Source organism: Silene latifolia, chromosome 2 (assembly GCF_048544455.1).
Source record: "Silene latifolia isolate original U9 population chromosome 2, ASM4854445v1, whole genome shotgun sequence".
In the NCBI taxonomy this organism is placed as follows: Eukaryota; Viridiplantae; Streptophyta; class Magnoliopsida; order Caryophyllales; family Caryophyllaceae; genus Silene; species Silene latifolia.
This window is the reverse complement of record NC_133527.1, coordinates 121,177,861-121,204,595: the sequence shown is the minus strand read 5'-3', so window position 1 is coordinate 121,204,595 and position 26,735 is coordinate 121,177,861. Positions and strand designations below refer to the sequence as shown.

Below are 26,735 nucleotides of genomic sequence, written 5' to 3'. Positions count from 1 at the left end.
AGATCAAGGTGTTGATCGGAAGTTTCAAAGTAATGACTTTGAAGATCAAATGGGTAATATCAAGTAATGACCTTGATGATAGATCACTAAGAAGATTGTGAACCAGTTCACACATACCTTCTTCTAAGGACACCATAGAGTATGGTGTAGTCAAGAAGATAAACCGAACTTTATGTGATATAGTTTGAGATTTTTCGCAATTTTGTAAGCTATTTTCTCACTAAAAGTTTAAAACCCGACTAGAATGGCCTAAATGACTCCATATGAGATATGGATAGGGAGAGTCCTTAACTTGTCATTTTTATACATTTGGGACCATAAATGTTTATGTTCAGAACCAACTTGTGTATTTATGAGGGTTATCCAAAATTGAACCACTTGGTTTTTACTCCTCCAAAACGAGAACAAAGAGTTTGTGGCTCAAAATACTGTCTTTCCAGAAAGATTTTCATTTTCTGGAAGACAGAGTGGGAAAAATTTTGAACTTACGGAAGTCCAAGTGTAACACTCCAGTATTTCGAAGTTATATTTACGAGCTACTCTCTCTTTTATTTTATTAATTTTGATTTTTTTTTAATTAAAGTTGTTAAAATTAATTATCACTTTGAAAATAAATTTATTTATGCATCGTTTTTAATCAAGAAAAAAAAAACATAAAAGTGTACATAAAGCCCGAACTTTTGCGTTGGACTCCGACCCGATAAAAAGAAAAAGAAAAAAATAAATAAACTATTCTTAAAACCCTATAAGCCGTCCTCCTGCTTATATCACTTTACTATTTTGCTTTCCCTATACCACCACATTCACATCAGTTTCCCTTTTTCTCAACTCTTTTCAACTCCGTTCTGGCTGTACACCATCGTCATCCTTCAAATAATTGGCGGGCTCCGACCACGAGTCCTAGTCTTCCCCCTTATTCCTTCTTTTGTAAGTTGTAAGTATCTTATCTTTTTATTTGTTTTACCCAGTTTGGTAAATCGTTTTTTTTAGAATACTCTACAAATTTCTAAGTTAAGGTCGAGATTATTGTGGGTTTTGTGTTAATAATGTTCGGGATGAGTTTATATCGGTTTTGGGTAAGTCTGGTTCATCAATTTGGGTTAATTAGAAAAGGGTATGGTTGGCTGTGTTTTGGGGATTTTGTCGCTGATGGTTGTACTAGTTGTCGCTGTGAATGTTGCAGCTTATTAATTTTAACTGGTGATATAAGTTCAGAGTGCCATCTAATATTTGACAGCTATTATACCTCTCTTATTGTTAAAGTTCTTTCATTACTCGGTTAGCAAGACGGATTTGTGATAAGTACATGATAATAGGCAGACTGTTTAACTGGAAATGGATATTATTAGACATGCTGTGAAAAGGTTGGTTAAGGTTGCAGGGAATAGCATGAGAGTGAATTGGCTTAAGATTGTCTCGTTGAATTCTTGGCATTTATCTAACTTATTGAGAAATTGGTTGGTTGGGTCTTACTAAGTGTATTAAATTAGTGTAGTAAGCAATCCTTGATGTTAGTCGTGCATTGTAGCCTGATAAGCTACTCTTGGTTATATTAGCATGACGGTGACGAGCTGACGATGCTATGAAGTTAGATTTGCTGTGTGGTCTTTACATCTAAGCTTTTGTTGGTACATAGTGAATAAATTTTATGGTTCGGGTATGTGTTCTAGTGGTCGTCAGTCCTTTGACCTTAGCAAATGGATGAGTAGGCGAATGAACGAGTAGTTTAAGAGGAGCTATGATGGGTTATTTACATTATGAGCGTAACCGAACAAACTTAGTAAACAATGAGCCTATTTGGTAAAGTAGAGATTATTTTGGTTATATGGAATGGTGTAATGATCGGGTAACCTTTATACTTGTAGCTTGCGGATTTGAAGAGAAAGAATTTTTGTATTAAGCTTAGTTGTGTTTGGTCGCCTTTGAGGTAAGGACTTTTACCCTTTTTAAAATTAAGAGCATGTTCGGTTTAACATTTAAAGAGTTTTTATATACTTTCGGCAACGATGGATTTATATTAGCTTTTCTGAATTTTTAAATATTGTTCTATGTGACCATGGGTCACCAGTTGGAAATTATTTGGCGCAAGCCGTCTTAGTGATTATGTAGCAGACTCTGGGAGTTCTGTTGGTCTAGCAGGTTTTAAGGTGCGTCTGAGACGTCCCTGGGATTACGTCCCGAAAACTGAACTCCTGGCCCGAGTTCCAGTTTGGTGGGGTTTGACCGGCCCCCACTCGCTAGGGGGTTAGACTTTCTCCTTTGGCAGCCTCATCCTACTGACTGCCCAAATGTGAGAGATGCGCATTCTTATAAGTCTGACCAAGCACAGGTGATACCTCTAGACCGTGTCAAGGGTAGGACCTTGGCACACAGGTGGTGGAAGTTATGGACTTTGAACGATTTAATAATTGTTATTGGATTTACGATAATGTTGGTTTTGGATTATAATTCTTTCTTACTGATTTTTGGAGCTTGTAAAGTTTATAATATTGTTCTATTATGAATTTATCATTTCTTCTAATTTTCTCAAAACTCAGCTTTTGCTGACGTCCTTATGTTTTGGGTCGTTCCCCCACTGGAACTTGTACCTATTTATGTTTTGGGTACAGTTGATAGGTACAATTGAGATGCTTGAGATGCTGCATGGGTGCATACTGGATCCGGGGATTAGTACGAGCGTGGAAGGATTTTGAATAATGACTCCGTCTTAATCTATTTATAATTTTATAATATCGTTGGATTTGAATTATATTTATTGTTTTAGATTTTGTAAGACTTAAGTCTTCCGCTGCAACGTTTTGATTATTTGATAAAGCTTTGAGATATGTACTTTGTTTTTTTTTTAAAGATTGACTCTGTATTTACCTTGCACTTGGCATTTTAAGCTAAGTGTGGAGTGACAGCCGTGAATTTTCCATCTCTAGTTTATCGTTTTGGTCGGTGAGAATTTAGGGCTGTTACAGTTGGTATCAGAGAAATGGTTTTTCGAAAATAAAATAAGTTTTACAGGATTTAAAACAATTGAAAAACAAAAAAAAACCTTTCGTATTTAAAAAAAATAAAAATAAAAGAGAGAGAATGTGTGGGGTAGAATGGGTGCATTGCATATGAATATTTATTTGTTACATCTAATTTTGCCTTAGAGCTGTTTTAGTAGTCAATGCTAATTTATTTTGAGCCTCTTGGATAACTAATGAACTTGTCACACTTGATAATTTAGAGGATGATGGGTTTACTTTGATATGGTTTTGGTTATTGTTCACTCTGAGACTATACTAATCGAGCTTACAAAATAATGTTCTTTATATAGTTGACAATGCCTCCTCGAAGAGAACCTGAGAACAATAATGTTGATATGGCTGCCTTAATGGCACAAATGGTAGCCCAAAATGATGCTATTCTCCAAGCCGTGCAACAAATGACAGCAGTTAGTAGGAGTTTAAGTGCAAGGGTAGAAAGTATGAATGAAAGGGCTGAGGATGAACAGGATGGTGCACCTACTGTAACCGCTATTTCTGAGGCGGTGCAAAAGAAAAGACCACCATCTTTTACAGGAAAAGGGGACCCAAATGAACTAGATAACTGGATTAGAGAGATGGAGAAAATTTTCTTGGCTGTGGGGTGTCCCGTGGAGTTTCAGGCTAGAATAGCCGTATATTATTTGAAGGAAGATGCCGACATTTGGTGGGAAACAATAAAGGAAGATTTTATGAAACCCGTTAGGAGAAGGAATCCTGAAGGGGTACTCACGCTTTATGAGAAGGATTGGGATGACCTTAAGGAGATGCTTGAGTATGAGTACTTTCCCGATCATGTAAAAAGTCAAAAACTTGCTGATTTTGGGGATCTGAAGCAAACTGATGATATGTCTGTGAAGGAATTTTATACTAATTTTGTGGAACTTAGTCGCTTTGCTAAGGAGTTGGTGCCCACGGAGCATACTAAAGAAGCCAGATTTGAGGATAAGTTGAACTGGAAGATTAAGGGTAGGTTCGCTGGTGAAACCTTTACTACATTGAAAGAAGTTTATGCTAGGGCTGTTAATATTGAGAGGAGCAATCAGAAAATGGAGGCTGAAATGGGAAGTGTAGGTACCAAAACGAAGGAGTTTCAGGGGAGTCAATATGATACTCCAACTAAAAGAGGTAACTTCAGTCACAATAGTAACTTTCGTAACAGGTCACGATCTTTTGAATTGGCTGAAAAAAAGGAAACATCAAGTGGCAGAGTAAGGGCCAGGTAACGAGTCGGGACTCTACCCGACATTATTACTGTAAAGCGTGCAATGGTGACCACCCAGGGGTCGATTGTGAAGGAAAATTAGTGTCATGCTACTGGTGTGGGAATCCGGGACATCGTGAATTTGAATGTAGAAACAAGAAGGCTGGTAAACCGCGTGTTGCACAATCTGCTGGTGCAAGCGTGACCCAAAGCAACCGGTTTAAGAGTCCAGGAAAAAGCAACCACTATGCTGGTTCTGCGTCAGTTAACAATTTTAAGAACCCGTCTACGACTCAAGCTAATTCATCAGCTAGTAAACCTGCAGGACAAGTGAATGTGGCTCAAGGTAACAAGAAAACCACTGGAAAGCTCTATGTCATGAATAGAGAAGAAGCTGAAAACGCAGACATTGTTTCGGGTAACTTTTCCGTGAACTCTGTTTTAGCTCATGTCCTGTTTGATTGTGGTGCATCTCATTCCTTTATTTCAACTAGGTTTGTGGAAAAACTCAAATTAGAGCCTAGTGAGATCGTAGATTATGATTTTGTTATGCCATCCGGAGACTTAGTTAACTGTGAAAGAGTGTATAAAGGGGTATCTGTGGTCATTGGTAATCATGATTTTAAGGCAGACCTAATAGAATTTCCATTACCCTATTTTGATGTCATATTACGGATGGATTGTTGGAGCTTGTGTCCTCCAGTGAGTGCGGATAACGTCATTGCACGTACACTTGTACGGACAAGTGGGAGCTTGTTGGGGCTGGTGTCCTCTACAGTTAGTGCAAGGACTTATAAATCTCTAAAAGGATCGGTGATCGGGTCATTCGAACTAGGCACTACAGATAGTCCTTGTAAGAATTGACGCATCCATATCGCTTCCTTTGCAGCTTCAGACGCGGCATAGTACTCGGACTCAGTCGTAGAATCTGCTGTAACACTTTGTTTGGAATTCTTCCAGCTGACTGCAGCGCCATTAAGAGTAAAAACGAATCCAGACTGAGATTTTGAGTCATCTCGATCCGTTTGGAAGCTAGCATCTGCGTAACCGGTTGCGCATAGCTTTTGTTCGCCTCTATAAGTCAATGCCCAATCTTTAGTCCTCCGTAGGTACTTAAGAATGTTCTTGACAGCCATCCAATGTGATTCACCTGGATGCTGTTGGAATTGACTTGTCATACTCAATGCATATGCCACGTCCGGACGTGTGCATATCATGGCATACATGATTAATCCTATAGCCGAGGTATAAGGAATCCGTGTCATGCGCTCTTTCTCTTCCGGTGTCTCTGGTGCCTGAGACTTGCTCAAATGCACCCCTGGAGCCATGGGAAGAAACCCCTTTTTGGAATTAGTCATGCTGAATCTCTCTAGGATCTTGTCTATGTAAGACTCCTGACTGAGAGATAACATTCGACGTGATCTATCTCGATAGATACGGATGCCCAAAATTCTTTGTGCCTCACCCAGATCTTTCATCTGGAAATGGTTCTTTAACCATACTTTTACCGAAGTTAAGAGAGGTATGTCATTCCCAATCAAGAGTATGTCATCGACATACAATATTAGGAAGACAATCTTGCTCCCACTCGACTTGATATATAGACATGGTTCCTCGACCGATCGAGTAAATCCATTTTCTTTTATCACTTGGTCGAAACGATGATTCCAACTCCTAGAAGCTTGCTTAAGTCCATAAATGGAACGCTTAAGCTTGCATACTTTCTTAGGATGTTCTGGATCTATGAAACCTTCGGGTTGTACCATGTACAACTCTTCCTCCAAAAAACCGTTTAAGAAGGCGGTTTTCACATCCATTTGCCAAATTTCATAGTCATGAAAAGCGGCAATCGCTAAGATAATCCGAATGGAACGCAGCATGACTACGGGTGCAAAAATTTCATCGTAGTGCAAACCTGGCACTTGGGTGAAACCTTTAGCAACTAGTCGTGCTTTATAGATATCTTGTTGACCTTCCACAGAATGCTTTATCTTGTAAAGCCATTTGCATTGAAGGGGACGAACCTTAGCAGGTAAGTCAACAAGATCCCATACGTTGTTCTCATACATAGAGTCCATCTCGGATTGCATGGCCTCAAGCCATAACTTTGAGTCAGAACTAGTCATGGCACCTTTATAGGTTGCGGGTTCACTACTCGTTAAGAGTAGAATGTCATCTATGTCATGTTCCTCGACTATACCAATGTATCTGTCCGGAGGAATAGAGACTCTTCCCGACCTCCTAGGTTCCTCAGGAATATTCACCGCAGCCGGGATTTAAGGAATTGGTTCCTCCAATGGTTGCTCGGTATTTGGTTCTGGAACCTCCGACAGCTCGAAGGTTCTATCACTCTTTGCATTCTCGAGAAATTCCTTCTCTAAGAATGTCGCACTAGCCGCAACAAATACACGTTGTTCGGTTGGCGAATAGAAGTAATGACCAAGTGTTCCTTTAGGATAACCTATAAAGTATGTGTTGACCGATCGCGGGCCGAGCTTATCCTCGTGTCTCCACTTGACATAAGCCTCGCAGCCCCAAACCCGTATAAAGGACAAGTTAGGGACCGTTCCCTTCCATAATTCATATGGAGTCTTGTCAACAGCTTTAGACGGACTTCGGTTAAGTATTAGAGCGGTGACGATTTGAAGAGCATAACCCCATAATGAGTCGGCACCACCTTTGTGTGACTCATCATGGATCGAACCATATCTAGTAGTGTTCGATTTCTCCGTTCGGACACACCATTCAACTGAGGTGTTCCAGGTGGAGTTAACTGTAGGGCAATCCCACAGTCCTTAAGGTGTTAATCAAACTCGTGAGAAAGATACTCGCCACCACGGTCTGAGCGCAGTGTTTTAATCTTTCTACCCAGTAGGTTCTGTACCCGATTCTGGTATTCCTTGAATTTCTCAAAGGATTCACTTTTGTGCTTCATTAAGTAGACATAGCCATATCTACTTAAATCGTCCGTGAAAGTGATGAAATACCTATAGCCTTCTCGTGCGGTGATTGACATAGGCCCACACACATCCGTATGTATGAGTCCTAATAGGTCAGCAGCGCGCATTCCAACACCTTTGAAGGAAATTCGAGTCATCTTACCGATGAGACATGATTCACACGTGCCAAATGATTGAAAATCAAAGGCCGAGATAGCTCCATTCTTTATGAGCTGTTTTACGCGTTTCTCATTAATGTGTCCCATACGGCAGTGCCATAGGTATGTTTGATCTTTGTCACCAACCTTTAACTTCTTATTCATTACGTGTAATATTTCGGTGGTCTGATCTAAAACATAAATTCCGTTCATGGAGACTGCCTTGCCATAAATCATATCGTGTAATTAGAAATTGCAAGTATTATTCTCTATTACAAATGAAAAACCAAGTTTGTCAAGTGCAGAAATTGAAATAATGTTTTTCGAAAGACTGGGTACATAATAGCAGTTATATAAAAATAACTCAAATCCGCTAGGAAGCTGGATTACGTATGTTCCCCTCGAGACGGCAGCCACTCGTGCTCCATTCCCGACACGCAGGTCCACCTCACCCTTTACGAGGGGTTCGATGTTTCGGAGCCCCTGCACATGATTACACAGATGAGAACCACAACCAGTATCTAGTACCCAAGTTCCGTAACTTGCGTGGTTAATCTCAATCATATGAATAAAAGTAGAAGAGGAAGAAAACATACCAACAGGTTTAACACGACCTGCTTTTATGTCCTCATGGTAGACAGGACATGTACGCCTCCAATGCCCAGTCTTGTGGCAATGATGGCATTCCATGTTTTCGGTCTTGCTCTTTGTCGTGCCTGATGAGTTGCTTGCCTCACCAGGCCCACTCTTACCTGATCCCGACTTCTTAAACTTCGGTTTACCTACCGCTAGGTCTGCCTGAGCTTTGCCCTTACCCTTGCCCTTGTTTGACACAACGAGAACATCTTGTTTCAAGCTCCCACTGAACTTCATGTCCTTCTCGGTCTGTACGAGAAGGGAGTGTAGTTCATGAGGACTTTTCTTCAAATCATTCATATAGTAATTCGCTCTAAAGAGCGCAAAACCATCGTGGAGTGAATGAAGCATGCGGTCAATCACGATGTTCTCGCTGATTTTACAATCAAGCGCCTCCAGTCTCTCAACATTCTCAATCATGCTGAGAATGTGTGAGCTAACCGGTTGGCCCTTCTGGAGTCTCGCATCAAAGAAGCGAGTGGTATGCTCATAGGTCACGATTCTAGGTGCTTTCGAGAATTCCTTGGTGAGCGTGGTGAAAATCTTGTTTGCACCTTGGGCTATGAAGCGTTTCTGCAAATTGGATTCCATTGCAAAAATGAGTACGTTTTTAATCGCACCCGCTTCCATGACAAAATCGTTATACTTGGCGATCTCGTTAGCTCCAGCCGTGGGACCTGGGTTTGACGGGATGGGCTCTGTCAGAAATTTGAGCTTCCCGTCAGCTGCGGCAGCATTCCGTAATGCCGCCTCCCAGTCCGCGAAGTTTGATCCATCATTCTTCAGTCGAGTTGACTGATTCATCTGATTCATGAAGATCCGAAGCCAGGACTCACGGTCCAATGTGGCACTTGCCATTGGGTCGTCAGCACGGCCAGCCATTTTGTTATTAGCAGTTTAAATGATCGTGATCTACACTGAAAAAGAAAGGAAAAACAAAACGAAATAAGCAACTCATCGAGGTGATTTAAGTCTATTAAAAATTCATTTTAATCGTGTAGACTCATTGCACTTGCATAATTGATCTCCCTCAAGAATAATACAAGTGATCCCAAGACTCAATTTCCGTAAATTGATAAGCCAACTGTTTAGCTAGTTCTATCGTTAGAACTCTTGGTCGATAGATTTCCGTAAATCCTATCTATAGTCCACCATAATCACAGGATCGTACGAGCGACCATAGTGTTGCGATAAAATAGGTCAATCAGTTCCAACTTACCCGACGTAGAAGGGGTCATATTATGCCTACCGACGAAGAAGGGATTCATTGGAGTTTGACCTATAAAGACTGTTCTCAATTTTTGTTTATACGAGGAAGATCCCATCAACTTAGTTTAAATTCATTTTAAGTGAACGAAAAACTAGCATTGCGTGAATGAATTGACTTAGGTGATGGCTTAATTAAAACGTGTGATATCTGTATATCAAAGAAAACTAACGCGTGACCTCTATATGAGTCAGTTTTCATGCAATTATTAGGTGGTTTGGTTTTTAGGCGGAATATGATGCAATCTATCGTTACGATAAAATAAATAAAAGAATGCAAAACGTAAATAAAAATTCCTAGTGTGGCCTATCCTAGTAAAAAGAACATAGTACAACTTTGGAATCCACTGTTGGACCCGAGAAGCTTGTCTTGATGTTCCATCTTTGTCCATGCAGCGGGAGTGAGCATCCGATCTCCATCTTTGGTCTTCTCAAAATTACAATTAAAATTTACAAAATATAAACCTATTTACATTCTAAATAAAAAACTGTAATTACAAGAAAAAAAAAAAAACCAAAACGGAGATTCAAGATCTCAAAATACAACCAAGACCGTGTTCCATCATTACGGTAACACGTTCTACTAAGGCCACACTAAGTTACAACTGTTTGTAAAAATTAAATACGTAATAAAACATTCAAAAATAACGATAAATAAAATGCATCAACTAAAATAAAATTTATTCGTGACATAATTCAGTAATTATGTTAAATTTATCTAAACCACCAAAGACAATTAAAATTATGTGACAAAACCGCTTTAATCAACTTAATTTTAATTCATTACAATCCGTTACTTTAAATCGCTTTAAAATAACTAAATGGTACGTGAGTGAACCGTTTCACTATCAAGCGAATGCATAAAATCCGTATTATGCACATGTCAAGGCCAAAAAAAAAAAAAAAAAAAAAAAAAAAAAAAAAAACCTCAAATTTTTTTTTTTCTTCACGTCTGGCCGTGAACAGTACCAAAAAAAATTTTTTTTTTTTTATTTGAAGCTGATTGCCGAGAGCTCAAAAAACAAAAAAAAATTCCAGCGGTACAAAAAAAAAACGAGAGCCTCAACAAACAAAAACAAGATCGATTTGTTAAAACCAATTGCAATTTAATCTAATCCGTATAGAATTGAAACTACAAATGATACAACTTTAACATATTGCAATAATTATCGATTAAAATTACAATATGCAAAGAACAAAATGAAAACAAAACATCGTCTGATCAGACGGAAGCCAAAAGGCACGATTTCCAAAACATAAAAAAAAAACAGGCCGTGACAAAAAAAAATTTTGCCGAGACAAAACAGCCACACGGTTTATAATTTTATGCAAAAATTTATCGATTCAAATTCGTTTGATGAAAATCACATAGAAAAATTTACGTGGCCTCGCTCTGATACCACTTATGGGGTAATATCCGTATAAAACCCTTAAATTATAGGACTATAACGTAAATTTAATATGCGATTTATTGTCATAAACGAAAAACAACAAAGAAACGATAAAGCATAAGAAATAACCTCGGGTCCTTTGAGATATGGCCTAAGAACAGAAATCAAAGTAGATTTTCTCCTAATCGATACACCCAAGACCGTCTGAGACTATGCCCTTGTGCTAGAAATGTATTCTCTAATTGCCTTGCAATATTGAGAGAATTGTTGTGAATTTTTACGATGTGAGATCTAGAAATTTCAGAGGAAAAATGCCTCCAAAACCCTAATATTTTTTGCAAATGAAAAATGATTAGGTTACAAATGAGGAGAGGCTCTCCTTTTGTTCCTCCATTCGGCCAAACCGTGAGCCTAGAGGGGAAATGGGCTTTCATTTCCTCTTAATTTTAACTCGAGGTCCGACTCGAAATTGCTAAATGTATATGACGCGGTTTTATTATAAATCGTCATCGGTTATCGGTTATTAAAACATCGTCTAGTAACAAGGATTAGCCGATATATTAATACATGTCCGACAAAGACAATATTGTATAATTAATTCAATATACTTTAATTAAATATAACCGTTTATATTTAATTTACGAATTAACTGTTTAATTCGCCTTAGCCAATTTTATTTAATCCGTATTAAATAAAATATCTCAACATCGCGTTTTGACTAATTATTAGTCAATAACTCCGACTAACTGCTTAGTCAACTTTGGCATCAACATGACTGTATTTTCATATCGTCACATCTCTCAAACGTATCCTATAGGTGTGACTTTTAGGGACCAGTTGATCACCGCCATCTGTATGACAATAACGTCTAACTTATCTAGCAAGCCAACCGTTATTGATAAACGTGGACCAACTGATAATAATACAAAAGTATACCCTTTGATCCTTTTAGAGATTTATAAGTCCTTGCACTAACTGTAGAGGACACCAGCCCCAACATGGACTGGTTGGGATCTCATAGGGCTAGTATTGATTGTTGGCAAGAGCAAAGTTTCTTTAAGAGGGCATAAAAATGTGAGAGTATCCTATAAAGGTCGTGTTAAGGGTCCTAGAGTGAAGCTTATATCTGCTATGAAGCTGAAGAAACATATATCTAGGGGAGCTGAACTAATATTGTGTCATATAAGAGACTTAAGGGTCGAATATCCTGACTTAAGTGATGTACATGTGGTGAGTGAGTTTGTTGATGTTTTTCCCGAGGACATACCCGGAATGCCCCCAGATAGGGAAGTTGAATTTAAGATAGACTTGGTGCCTGGAACAGGTCCAATTGCTTAATCACCATATAGGATGGCGCCCTTAGAAATGAAAAAACTTAAGAAACAATTAGATGAGCTTATGGAAAAAGGGTATATTAGGCCTAGTGTTTCGCCTTGGGGTGCTCCTGTGTTATTTGTGAAAAAGAAAGATAGAACCTTAAGGTTATGCATTGATTATCGGGAATTGAATCAAGTGACCATTAAGAATATGTATCCCTTACCTAGGATCGATGATTTATTTGATCAATTGAAAGCCGCCTCTGTTTTCTCTAAAATTGACTTGCGATCTGGATACCATCAACTGAAAATAGCGCCTGAAGATGTGCCTAAGACTGCGTTCTCCACTAGATATGGACACTATGAGTTTACTGTGATGCCCTTTGGGTTAACCAATGCCCCTGCTGTCTTTATGGATTTGATGAACAGAACTTTTAGGCCTTACCTTGATAAATTTGTTGTGGTATTCATTGACGATATTTTGATTTACTCTAAGAATGAGGAGGAGCATGAGGAGCATTTACGCGTTATTTTGGGCATCTTAAGGGAAAAACAGCTATATGCAAAATTCTCTAAGTGTGAGTTCTGGCTACATCAAGTAGCTTTTCTGGGTCATATCGTATCAAAGGATGGAGTTTCGGTTGATCCTGCTAAAATTAAGGCTGTGAAGGAGTGGCCTAGACCAAAATCCGTGACCGAAATTCGTAGCTTTTTGGGCTTAGCTGGTTATTATAGGAGATTTGTGAAAGACTTTTCTAAAATAGCTAGACCTATGACTACACTCATGAAAAAAGCAACAAAGTTCCAATGGGATGATAACTGTGAGGAAGCCTTTCAGATTCTTAAGGAAAAGTTAACTACTGCTCCAGTGCTAGCTTTACCAGATGGTAATGAGGAATATGAAGTGTATACAGATGCCTCTAAAAATGGGTTAGGTTGTGTACTTATGTAGAACAGAAGAGTAATTACTTATGCTTCTAGGCAGTTGAAACCTTACGAGGAAAATTATCCTACTCATGACTTGGAGCTGGCTGCTGTAGTCTTTGCGTTGAAAATTTGGAGACATTATTTATTTGGTGTACCCTTTAAGGTTTTCTCTGACCATAAAAGTTTAAAATATATATTCATACAGAAAGAGCTCAATATGAGGCAGAGAAGGTGGTTAGAATTGATTAAGGACTACGAGATTGAGATTCAGTACCATGAAGGGAAAGCTAATGTGGTGGCCGATGCTTTAAGTAGAAAATCTCTCCATACGATACAATTAGTGATGCATCGTGATAAGCTAGGGGAAGAGTTTGTGAACTTTGCAATTCAAATGGCAGAACCAGGGACATCGTCAAGAGTGATGTCCGTTGAGAACGATCTGATGAGTGATATTAGAAAATTGCAGAGTGGACATAAATTTTTGCAGGATAAATTGGTGAATGAGCCTTCTTTATTCAAGCGCGACGAGAGTGGATTAATTAAATTTCAAGCTAGAGTGTGTGTGCCCAATGACAAGGAGATCAAAGAAAGGATTTTGACGGAGGCGCATGCAACTCCGATTCTGTTCACCCTGGGGGTGATAAGATGTATGAGGATTTGAAAGTAGTATTTTGGTGGTCTGGGATGAAAAAGCAAATTGCAGATTTCGTGGCCCGTTGCTTGATATGTCAGAAGGTGAAAAGTGAACATAAGAGGCCTCAAGGGAAACTACAACCTTTGGAAGTACCTGAGTAGAAATGGAGTTCGATTTCTATAGATTTTATAGCTGGTTTACCAAGATCACAGAAAGGTAATAATATGATTTGGGTTATTATAGATAGACTGACTAAGAGTGCTCACTTTATACCAATGAAGGATACATGGAAAAAGAAGCAATTGGCTGATGCTTATATACATCATGTACTACGTCTCCATGGTGTCCCAAATGACATTATATCGGATAGAGATGCTAGGTTTGTTTCTATATTTTGGGGAAAATTACAGAAAGCTTTGGGTACCAAGCTCAAGATGAGCACCGCATTTCACCCTACTACTGATGGTCAAACTGAGAGAACGAACCAGATATTGGAGGATATGCTACGAGCATGTGTTTTGCAGTTTCAAGGAAGTTGGGAAGACAAGTTAGATCTTATTGAATTTTCATATAATAACAACTACCAGACTACAATTCAGATGGCACCATTTGAGGCGCTTTATGGGCGCAAATGCAGGAGTCCTATTTGTTGGAATGATATAAGTGAGTCCGTAGTTTTGGGGCCGGAGATGATTACTGAAATGGTTGAGCAAGTTAAGGTTATTCAAGACAAAATGAAAGCTGCCCAAGATCGGCAAAAGAGTTATGCTAATAAAACTCGTAGACATGTGGAATTTGAGGTTGGTGACAAAGTTCTTTTGCGTGTCTCGCCTACTAAGGGAGTAATGAGATTTGGTAAGAAGGGCAAATTGAGCCCAAAGTTCATTGGACCTTACGAGGTTTTAGAGCGTATTGGTGAGGTAGCTTACCGACTTGACTTACCAGCTGACTTAGAGAGAGTTCACAATGTGTTTCACGTTTCTCAACTTAGAAAATATATTAGTGACCCATCTCACATTTTGAACCCCGAGACTATTGAGCTGGATGAGACGATGACGTATGAGGAAACTCCTGTACAGATCCTGGACACTAAGGTGCGTAAAACTCGTAGAGGTGAAACTCGTATGGTCAAAGTTCTATGGAATAATAATAATGTGGAGGAGGCTACCTGGGAAGTAGAATCTGCTATGAGAGGCAAGTACCCTCATCTTTTTGTCTAAGGTAATTATGTGCTTCGTGGACGAAGCTTCATTTTAAGGGGGTACAGAACTACATGCTTACGTTCCTTTGTGTGTTATTTGTGCTCATGTGTTACATATTTAGTGTATATTTGCAATTATGTATTGACAACGCTTGAGTCCATGCCACTTCTATTATGATTATACATGGATGCTCTAAACTTATCAAATTTCATAAGCATGGATTGGGTTACATTATTTGTTGTATTTGACATGCATATATTGGGAATGGTTGTTGTTTGTACATAATGCACACACATTGGTGGCTGCCTTCTCTAAAGCACACACTTATGGATATTATTTTCGAACTTGAGAAATTTGAAGCGTACATTTGTGTTTCTTCTTACAAAAAAAAATGTTTTCTTTTATTCCGACATGCTCTTAGCTATCCTAACGGTCCCTTATCTTAGCCGAGAAACGAGGGGAAAGCTAATGATGTATTGTGTTTGGTAGTATCTTGTGGAATTAGGAGACAATAGAAATATGGGATGTAAGTTTATGTACCTTGTGAAAGTTTGAGGATGTTACATAAGAAAATTTTGAGGATCTGTTGTTTTCTGATTGGATTTAAGCTTCGAGGACGAAGCTTTATTTTAAGGAGGGAAGTTTGTAACACTCCAGTATTTCGAAGTTATATTTACGAGCTACTCTCTCTTTTATTTTATTAATTTTGATTTTTTTTTTAATTAAAGTTGTTAAAATTAATTATCACTTTGAAAATAAATTTATTTATGCATCGTTTTTAATCAAGAAAAAAAACATAAAAGTGTACATAAAGCCCGAACTTTTGCGTTGGACTCCGACCCGATAAAAAGAAAAAGAAAAAAATAAATAAACTATTGTTAAAACCCTATAAGCCGTCCTCCTGCTTATATCACTTTACTATTTTGCTTTCCCTATACCACCACATTCACATCAGTTTCCCTTTTTCTCAACTCCGTTCTGGCTGTACACCATCGTCATCCTTCAAATAATTGGCGGGCTCCGACCACGAGTCCTAGTCTTCCCCCTTATTCCTTCTTTTGTAAGTTGTAAGTATCTTATCTTTTTATTTGTTTTACTCAGTTTGGTAAATCGTTTTTTTTTAGAATACTCTACGAATTTCTAAGTTAAGGTCAAGATTATTGTGGGTTTTGTGTTAATAATGTTCGGGATGAGTTTATATCGGTTTTGGGTAAGTCTGGTTCATCAATTTGGGTTGATTAGAAAAGGGTATGGTTGGCTGTGTTTTGGGGATTTTGTCGCTGATGGTTGTACCAGTTGTCGCTGTGAATGTTGCAGCTTATTAATTTTAACTGGTGATATAAGTTCAGAGTGCCATCTAATATTTGACAGCTATTATACCTCTCTTAATGTTAAAGTTCTTTCATTACTCGGTTAACAAGACGGATTTGTGAAACGTACATGATAATAGGCAGACTGTTTAACTGGAAATGGATATTATTAGACATGCTGTGAAAAGGTTGGTTAAGGTTGCAGGGAATAGCATGAGAGTGAATTGGCTTAAGATTGTCTCGTTGAATTCTTGGCATTTATCTAACTTATTGAGAAATTGGTTGGTTGGGTCTTACTAAGTGTATTAAGTTAGTGTAGTAAGCAATCCTTGATGTTAGCCGTGCATTGTAGCCTGATAAGCTACTCTTGGTTATATTAGCATGACGGTGACGAGCTGACTATGCTATGAAGTTAGATTTGCTATGTGGTCTTTACATCTAAGCTTTTGTTGGTACATAGTGAATAAATTTTATGGTTCGGGTATGTGTTCTAGTGGTCGTCAGTCCTTTGACCTTAGCAAATGGATGAGTAGGCGAATGAACGAGTAGTTTAAGAGGAGCTATGATGAGTTATTTACATTATGAGCGTAACCGAACAAACTTAGTAAACAATGAGCCTATTTGGTAAAGTAGAGATTATTTTGGTTATATGGAATAGTGTAATGATCGGGTAACCTTTATACTTGTAGCTTGCGGATTTGAAGAGAAAGAATTTTTGTATTAAGCTTAGCTGTGTTTGGTCGCCTTTAAGGTAAGGACTTTTACCCTTTTTAAAATTAAGAGCATGTTCGGTTTAACATTTAAAGAGTTTTTATATACTTTCGGCAACGATGGATTTATATTAGCTTTTCTGAATTTTTAAATATTGTTCTATGTGACCATGGGTCACCAGTTGGAAATTATTTGGCGCAAGCCGTCTTAGTGATTATGTAGCAGACTCTGGGAGTTCTATTGGTCTAGCAGGTTTTAAGGTGCGTCTGAGACGTCCCTGGGATTACGTCCCGAAAACTGAACTCCTGGCCCGAGTTCCATTTGGGTGGGGTTTGACCGGCCCCCACTCGCTAGGGGGTTAGACTTTCTCCTTTGGCAGCCTCATCCTACTGACTGCCCAAATATGAGAGATGCGCATTCTTATAAGTCTGACCAAGCACAGATGATACCTCTAGACCGTGTCAAGGGTAGGACCTTGGCACACAGGTGGTGGAAGTTATGGACTTTGAACGATTTTATAATTGTAATTGGATTTACGATAATGTTGGTTTTGGATTATAATTCTTTCTTACTGATTTTTGGAGCTTGTAAAGTTTATAATATTGTTCTATTTTGAATTTATCATTTCTTCTAATTTTCTCAAAACTCAGCTTTTGCTGACGTCCTTATGTTTTGGGTCGTTTCCCCACTAGAACCTGTACCTATTTATGTTTTGGGTACAGTTGATAGGTACAATTGAGATGCTTGAGATGTTGCATGGGTGCATACTGGATCCGGGGATTAGTACGAGCGTGGAAGGATTTTGAATAAAGACTCCGTCTTAATCTATTTATAATTTTATAATATCGTTGGATTTGAATTATATTTATTGTTTTAGATTTTGTAAGACTTAAGTCGTCCGCTGCAACGTTTTGATTATTTGATAAAGCTTTGAGATATGTGCTTTGTTTTTTTTAAAGATTGACTCTGTATTTACCTTGCACTTGGCATTTTAAGCTAAGTGTGGAGTGACAGCCGTGAATTTTCCATCTCTAGTTTATCGTTTTGGTCGGTGAGAATTTAGGGCTGTTACACCAAGACCCACAAACTGAGTATAATGCAAGAAGACGTTCTTTATTGTGGCTCAGTGGTTATAAGGAGATAATTTTGTGATAATATTGCGTTACTTTTTAAAAGTGACGAATCTTAAACCCTCATCAAAAACACTTATAATACTCCAATATGATACCGTCAAATGACTCACTTCGAGAAAGGCCAAATCGATTGTTTATGCGCTAAAGAGTTTAGGCATATGATAAAAATTTAACGGTTAGGTAGTCTAATTTCGCAAGAAGTTGAGATTTTGCCACATGTTGCACTCACTTTATAGTAATTCACTCTTACTAAGTATATAAAATATCACGAATGACATGAAGAGAGGTCTTCATGAGATTCATTTTTGCTTGATTGAAGCAAAGAGGAATGTGAAGTGAGTGGGAGTTAAGAAGAATCAACCCTAGATGTATGCGATAGAACAAAAGTTGAAAGAGACATCTACTCAATGGATAGGCTAGTTCCACTATCATGGTATGAGATACCAAGTACGGGTCATTTCTTTGTAAAGAAGTTTACATGAATTGACAAAACGTAAGACGTCTAGCATAGGATATTTTTGTATCGAAATGTTGCTAGAGTAGCAATGATTTCGATAGGGACAAATGTACCTAAATTTGGTTTTAAAAGAATGTAATCATCTATGTTTATACATAGAAGGCATCACTCATGTGATTTAAAACAAAAGGTTGTACCTACTCCTATGATAACTTGGTGGTTGGTTTAGACCACTCAAGTTAGAGGAATTTTACATTCTTCACGAAAACTAAATATTATACTATCTTGTAGATTTTAAAGTCTCTCATCCGGTGAACCCAATTGATCAAACCTCAAGTAAATTCGTTTAACATATAAACGATTAGCACATCGTATAACCATTTGATTGAGAATCTTATGGTATGTGTGCATGTATTATGTTTTCTTTTGAAAAAAAGAAACACAAATAGTGAGGTAATTGACCATATACATACGGATGTGTAAGGTAAATAGTAGCTTTTATATACTTCGTTACTTTTACCGTAATGTTAAGTAGATATGAATACCTCATATATATTTAATAAGACATAAAAATGATTTTTGAAATGTGTAATATTTTCAAAATGAAGTAGTAAAGCAAAAGCACGACAAGATCAAGGTTTTGATCGGAAGTTTCAAAGTAATGACTTTGAAGATCAAATGGGTAATATCAAGTAATGACCTTGATGATCACTAAGAAGATTGTGAACCAGTTCATATATACCTTCTTCTAAGGACACCATAGAGTATGGTGTAGTCAAGAAGATAAACCGAACTTTATGTGATATAGTTTGAGATTTTTCGCAATTTTGTAAGTTATTTTCTCACTAAAAGTTTAAAACCCGACTATAATGGCCTAAATGACGCCATATGAGATATGGATAGGGAGAGTCCTTAACTTGTCATTTTTATACATTTGGGACCATAAATGTTTATGTTCAGAACCAACTTGTGTATTTGTGAGGGTTATCCAAAATTGAACCACTTGGTTTTTACTCCTCCAAAACGAGAACAAAGAGTTTGTGGCTCAAAATACTGTCTTTCCAGAAAGATTTTCATTTTCTGGAAGATAGAGTGGGAGAAATTTTGAACTTAAGGAAGTCCAAGACCCACAAACTGAGTATAATTCAAGAAGACGTTCTTTATTGTGTCTCAGTGGGTATAAGGAGATCATTTTGCGATAATATTGCGTTACTTTTCAAAAGTGACGAATCTTAAACCCTCATCAAAGGCTTTTCTATAGTATTAACTCTATGTGATGGCGTGTCACCATGCAATTTGAATTGATCTCCTTGTACACGATGTTATAAGGAAGGAAACACGAGTTGTTTTCGAGACTTGATTTAAGGTGAATACTTTGGTTGGTTACCTTGATCTTATCGTAAAGGTTACATAAGATGTTTAAAATTTGGGCTTGTTATAGAGAGTTTGTGACAACCCAAATACCTTTATCAATTCGTATGGTCTTAGCAATATAGCCTCTCAGGAGGATGAGTTTGAGGCAAAAGGATTACGAAACTTTCTCCTTGAATGTATCTTATGAAGGGAGAAGTTTTGTTGATGTTGTCAAAGCTAAGAAGCCTAGCATGCTTGAAAGATCCCTTTTGTGATCTATATACGTCAAAGAGTTGGAACTTTGGGTTCAATCATGTAGTCTATCAAAACGGTATTACTCGAGTGTCGAGATAACATGATGATACAAGGAGTTTAGTGGGAGCTAAAGTGAGTTTCTTAGTCAAAAATATGTGCTTGACATATTAGTGACTAGAAATGTAGCTAAGGTGATATTTCTTAGTCTAAAATATGTGCTTGACATATTATTGACTAGAAATGTAGCTAAGGTGATATTTCTTAGTCTAAAATACGTGTTTGACATATTAGTGACTAGAATTATTCTCGGGTGAATATTTGAGAGTAACATGGCGCATCTTAGAAATCCGGATCTAATGAGATAGATCTCCATGGATATTAGCATTTTAGTCAAGAGACTTATGTGATATGATTCTTGACTCGTTCAAGTTGTTGAACAATTAATATGATCTCTTGTGCTTCCGCTGTAGGATCTATTAAATATGCTAAAAGTGTCTCTCGTCGGGACTTATCATATTGAGAATATGAGAAGTAATTACCAATCATTTCCTAGTAAGTGTCACTAGATGATTATCAAGAGCATCCTTGAGTACTTGAGAAGCACTGAGGATTTACTCTTGTAGTTTGGAGGAATTTATGAATTTTGTGTAAAAGGATTACACGGAAACATTCTTATGCTTATAAGATGTTATGGGCCTCGTTAAGGAATGGTTAGAATGTAAGAGTGCTATGTGCATAAAGAATAATATGTATAAGAAGTTATACATATGTGTATAAGAAGTTAAACATATGTGTATAAGAAGTTATACATGTATAAAGCAAACATGTATGAGGAGTCATACATAAAAGATGTCATAAGAAGGATGTGTATGTATAAGTGTTATACGTACAAATCATGAACGAAAGCTAAGTACGTTACAACATCCGATGTTGTAAGAGAGATAGTTGATAACCGGAATTTAATGGGACTAGTGTAGTTCTGTTAGCCGAATATCGTATCCCAAGAGACTGTGAGAACAGTGGGAGTTTTTGACTGGCTTTAGAACCAGAGTCTAAAAACTTGTTTAGACGTGTACTTAGAAATGCTCTATGTGATGAAAAGATTGCATAGAACAAAGGAAAATAGCAATGGAAATTAGAGTGATGCAACTGTTGCTTATCCTCTAACCAAAGTCGTAGACATGATGGTTATGTCATCTCAATGTGAATTGAGGAGTATACCTTAATTGCTAAAGATCGTTATGTAAATATTGGATAGAGTATTGATATTTACATAAGTGATGATCGCATTCATTGTTAGAGTTTCTTTAAGAACTCAATTATTCAGTTTGACTGAAAACATTGAATACCTTGTTTAGCTGAATAAGTTGTGGAGACAATGTTGAACACTATTCAAGTGAACAAGATGAACATTGTATTTTGTCCCTGGTCACTTAATGAGGTGACGTCTTGAAGTGACTAGATTGTAAGTCGATTGATGGTTGTTCAACACCATAAGGTCATACGTGATGACTAGTCGATTACATAGGCAAAGTGTGTGACACTTTGCCGGACAGTGACCATTTAGAGAGTCCCTAAGTTCTATTATAGACGCCTGGTCATGGCGGGGATCTCTAAGATGTTATAATGAGTCGATTCTTTTGACTAGAGACTATTATCTGAGCAAGTGCAGTTTTCGAGTGACTTTGGTTTTTGTCCTAAGTCGTGCCGTGAAAGGAGGCCAAAAGGGGGTCATGATGATCTGTATTGTGCAATAGGATAGATAGGGCATACAGGAATTGTCCACCCACGTTGGGTAACTATATCTCAAGGCCACTCGAGGAGTTAATGACTATAAATGCGTGGCCACGCTCGGAAGTAATCTATGATAGATTTTTCCGGTCAGGTAGTCACACTCCTGATCGAGAAAACCACTCGCGATATGTTCATGTACAAGTGCGACCTGAAAGACACCTTGCATTGAGTGAGAGATTAAAACGGACAAGAGAATTGGTAGCGCACACCTTGTGTCGGACAAGTAGGAGATTATTGGAGTTAGTGTCCTCCACAATAGTGCGTTTACATAATAAATCTCGTTAAAGGAATATCATAAGATATTTAATTATTTGATCCTCGTCAGTTGATTAACGTAAATCGATAACGGTTGGCTGACTAGAGTTTGATGTTATTGTCGTGAGACGGCGGTGATCAACTGACCCCTTTCGGTCACACCTAAAGGAACGAACCCCAATTGACAACTAATTAATTGTATGAGATACAATTTATTTAGTCCCTTGATTTATAGACTAAAAGGTTAGTCGATTATTTTTAGAGAGATTTCGAGTTGCGAACTCGAGGCACGGCAGTTATTATTTAATTATGTGATAATTGAATAATAAATTTTGGGAGACGGGTTTTAGTTAATTAATTGTTAATTCACTAAAATTGTACTAATTGATTAATGTGATTAATATTAGTACGTAAATAATATGTGTAGTGGTACACGTATATTTACGGAGTGATTTCGACGAATTAATTATGGAAGTATTTAAACATAAAATGATGTTTAAAATAAAATTACACGTATTTGTGCGACAAATATAAGAACCAACATGGGCCCGTAAATGGGCAAGTGGACCGTGTAATATAGAGTTGTGGATGATTAGGAACATAATCATTTCACCTTACTTTATATACTTCCATAAGTTATCTTATAATAACTTTGCATGTGATGTAAGATTGACTAAAATAAGAAAAATCACTCCCACACTCTACCTCTCACCTACCCGGCCTCTCTTCCCTCCATATAGACTAAGATTGTTCATTTTGTTACACTAGCTCACTTCACTTTTGCATGTGAACAAATATTTAGTCTATCTCTCTAAAATTATTACACATCTTTACTAAGAAGTTAGTAATCAAATTTTATTACTAAGAAGTGTTAGTAATATTACAAATAATATCAAGGGTATAATTTTAACAAGTTACTAGTTAAATACTTGTTAGTTTTGGGTTAAGTTCTTGGGTGCATCTTGAAGGAGATCTTCTCTTTGAAGATTTGTTAGGAGGATCATCCTTTTATTATAAGCTCAAGAACAATCAAGGTAGGATATCTTAATTGTGCCCAAATTACCATAAAATCAATGTAAGAAAATTGTTTTTCCTTAAACTTTCATTTTTATGCTTTTATATTTGCATGCATGTTACATAGATCATCAAAATGATAAATTATGAGATAATTTAATTTTTATTAGAGAGTCTAATATAGATCTATGATCTTTCATGCGTCGACTTCCGGGATCTGAACAAAGCAAGTCCAAAGGACGACTTCCCTTTGCCACATGTTGACATCCTGGTGGACAATACCGCCGAGCACGCTCTCCTATCATTCATGGATGGGTATGCTGGGTACAACCAGATCAAAATGGTTGAGGAAGATATGCACAAAACTGCATTCACAACACAGTGGGGTACATACTGCTACACGGTCATGCCTTTCGGCCTCATCAACGCCGGAGCAACCGATCAATGAACCGCCACCACTCTCCTACATGATATGATGCACAAGGAGGTAGAGGTATATGTCGATGACATGATCGTCAAATCAAAAGAACGGGACAGCCACATCAGCGCCCTTCGAAATTCTTCGCTCGTCTGCGGAAATACAACATGAGACTGAATCCTCAGAAGTGTGCATTTGGGGTCACCTCCAGAAAACTCCTGGGACACGCTGTCAGCAAGAGAGACATTGAGATTGATCCAACCAAAATCAAAGCCCTTCAACAAATGCCTCGGCCTAAGAACGAGAAGGAGATTCGGGGGTTTCTCGGTGAGGTTCAATACATCAGCCGCTTCATAGCCAAGCTCACCATGATTTGTGAACCAATCTTCAAGAAGCTTCATGCCTCCGATCACACCGATTGGGACAACGACTGTCAAAAGGCCTTCGACAGGATAAAGGAAATCCTATCCAAACCTCCTGTCCTCCTGCCGCCTCAACTAGGAATTCCCTTATCCCTATACCTGATTGTCACTGACGCAGCCATAGGAGCAATGCTAGCACAAAAAGTCGACGGCGAAGAACGAGCCATCTACTACATCAGCAAAAAGTTCATTGAGTATGAGATAAGGTACATCCTACTGGAAAAGACATGCCTTACCCAAGTATGGTCAACAAAGAAGATGCGGCACTACATGCTCAGCAACACGGTTCACATCTACTCCAAGATGGACCCGGTCAAATACATCTTCGAAAAACCCATACTAAACGGAAGGCTGTCTAGATGGACGCTCATAATATCCGAATTTGATCTCAAGTTCATGCCCCTCAAAGTTATCAAGGGAAGGGCAGTCGCCGATTTCCTAGCAGAGAATCCCATCAACGAGGATCCAACGACCGACACATGGTCACTTCCTGACGAAGACATCCTTTGTGCCGATGCCGACGTATGGGACCTATACTTCGATGCTGCATCTAATCTGAGAGGCTTCGGTGTAAGAATCCTTCTAATATCACCATAGGGAGAACACGTTCCGATCTCGGTCAAACTGGACTTCGCCGTCACCAACAATGCCGCCGAATATGAAGCATGCCTTATCGGCCTACAAGAAGCCATAATAGTTTGCATCAAGAGATTGAGGGTCCACGGCGATTCCTCACTCATCATCAATCAGGTGTCCGGATCATGGAAAATCCGAAGTGACAGTTTAGCACCCTACCGAGCAAAGATCAATTAAGAGGTCGAGTTCTTCGACCAAGCCGACTACTTTCACTTACCGCGAGAGGAAAATCAATTTGCGGATGCCCTGGAAAAACTTGCCGCACTCGTCAACATACCTGACGACATGACATTGATGCCCCTATGTGTCGAGATGAGGAGCGAGCCAGCTCACATTTGCGCCATCAACAACGACGAGGAAAACCATGTCGAACCTTGGTACCAAGCCATCCTCGACTACAAAACCAAAAACAAATTGCCTCCCAACTCTGATGCAAGAGGACAAAGAGCCATCTGTTTACTTGCATCACAATTCGTGATAAACCAAGAACAATTATACAAAAGAACACCCCAGGGGATTCTCCTCCGTTCTATTAACCACCACAAAGCCAAAAAGGTCATGGGAGAGGTCCACGACGGAGAATGTGGCCCTCACACGAGTGCAATGATGTTGGCCCGAAAAATCATGCGGTTAGGCTACTACTGGACCACCATGGAAGCCGATTGCTGCAACTACGTCAAACATTACCACAATTGCCAAATCTTCGCCAACATCTTCACCAACATACAACACATACCACCAACCCTTTTATACACCAGGACATCACCCTGGCCTTTCTCGACCTGGGGCATCGACATCATCGGGAAAGTCAACCTGATAGGCACCAAAGGACATTGTTTCGTCCTCGTCGCCATCGACTACTTCACCAAATAGGTGGAAGCATAGTTCTATGCAGTCTTGACCGCCAAACAAGTGGCCAGATTCATCCAAGACAACATCATCTGCAGATATGGGGTACCCCACGAGATTATCAGCGATCAAGGCTCTCACTTCCGGGCGGAAGCACAAGCCTTGCTGGACAAATACAGGATCAAACGACATAGATCATCCCCCTACCGTCCCCAAACCAATGGAGCGGTGGAGGCAGCGAACAAGACTCTTATCACCATTATCAAGAAGATGCAAGATAATTACCGTGATTGGGCGAGCAAACTCCCATTCGCACTCTGGGGATACCGAACCTTCATTCGAACACGGACAGGAGCCACACCCTTTTACCTAGCATACGGTATGGAGGCAGTTCAGCCGGTAGAGTTAGAGGTCCCATCTCTACGCATCCTACTGGAGAGTCTAGTTCCTGAGGCGGAATGGACCTGTCGAAGGTTCGAACAACTCACGCTTCTAGACGAGCGGCGACTCAACGCCTTGCACAACGTCCAGCTATACCAACGACGCATACAATGGGCATTCAACAAAAAGGTTAAACCCAAGAACATCAAAGAAGGCGACTTGGTCCTCAAGTCGGTTCGAGCACCATTGCCCGTTGATCCGAGGGGGAAATTCAAACCCAATTGGGTCGGGCCATACCTGGTTAAGAAAATACTTTCGGGGGGCGTAGTGAGACTAAGTGACCTAGACAGGGAGGATTTTACAAACCCGACTGATGCGTGCATTTCATATAGGTATTTTGTACTTTATTTGCACGCATTTCAATGCATTTTGTGCAGTGTTTGTTTACAAATGTCCCCCGAATTGTCTACTTTGGTTTGTCTTATATTATTTATAGGTATGAACGAGAAATGAGCATAATCAAGCCTAAAACATGTCCCTATGCATGCATTTAGGAGATGAGTTGAGTTAGAGCTTGCAAACTACTATTTTGAGATGCGCAAAGGAGTAAGATAGCTAGGCGAGCAAAGGAAGAACTTCAAATTAATAGTGCCTAATTTGAAGAGCCATATCTCAAGTTTTACAATATATTTTCAGGTGATTCCAATTGGAGATGAAATCTTGTCCTCTTAGCTTTCTAACGCCACCGGAAACCCCCTATTTTCCCAAGTAACGAAGAAATGGAAGCCGTTTGAAGTTCAGTGCGCGAAGCAGAAATTGTGCGCTGGAAAGTACTCGATCGAGTACAATTGTGTTCGATCGACTCCTTTTTCTACTCGATCGAGTAGTGCCTATTTGATAAGTGTTCGATCGAGTACCTAAAGTACTCGATCGAGAGGTTTTAGATTGGTTTTGCTCGATCGAGTGATATAAAAGTCCTCGATCGAGTAAATCTCTATTGGGCTCGGGCTTTTTTGCTTTAATTCTTTATTAGGTCAAATAAAATCCTATTTCTTAT

The 26,735-nt window shown here is 38.7% G+C and overlaps 2 protein-coding genes across 5 annotated transcripts; both read left to right on the top strand.

Annotated features, from left to right (window-relative positions):
• The first annotated feature begins 507 nt into the window (after positions 1-507).
• On the top strand, positions 508-17,738 carry LOC141642925 (uncharacterized). 4 transcript variants are annotated; one of them, XM_074451924.1, is made up of 4 exons: positions 508-927; positions 1,866-1,927; positions 3,311-4,639; positions 17,434-17,738. In XM_074451924.1, exon 3 carries the CDS (start codon positions 3,317-3,319, stop codon positions 4,241-4,243), a length of 927 nt encoding a protein of 308 aa, XP_074308025.1. In that variant the 5' UTR covers positions 508-927; positions 1,866-1,927; positions 3,311-3,316; the 3' UTR covers positions 4,244-4,639; positions 17,434-17,738. The 4 variants fall into 4 exon arrangements, 3 of the variants coding, with proteins under 3 accessions (XP_074308025.1, XP_074308024.1, XP_074308023.1); XM_074451922.1 differs by having other exon boundaries at positions 514-934; XM_074451923.1 differs by lacking the exon at positions 1,866-1,927 and having other exon boundaries at positions 510-934.
• On the top strand, positions 4,286-11,949 carry LOC141641248 (uncharacterized). Its single transcript, XM_074449918.1, has 3 exons — positions 4,286-4,302; positions 4,374-4,815; positions 11,593-11,949. Exons 1-3 carry the CDS (start codon positions 4,286-4,288, stop codon positions 11,947-11,949), a joined length of 816 nt encoding a protein of 271 aa, XP_074306019.1.
• Positions 17,739-26,735: the final 8,997 nt, after the last annotated feature.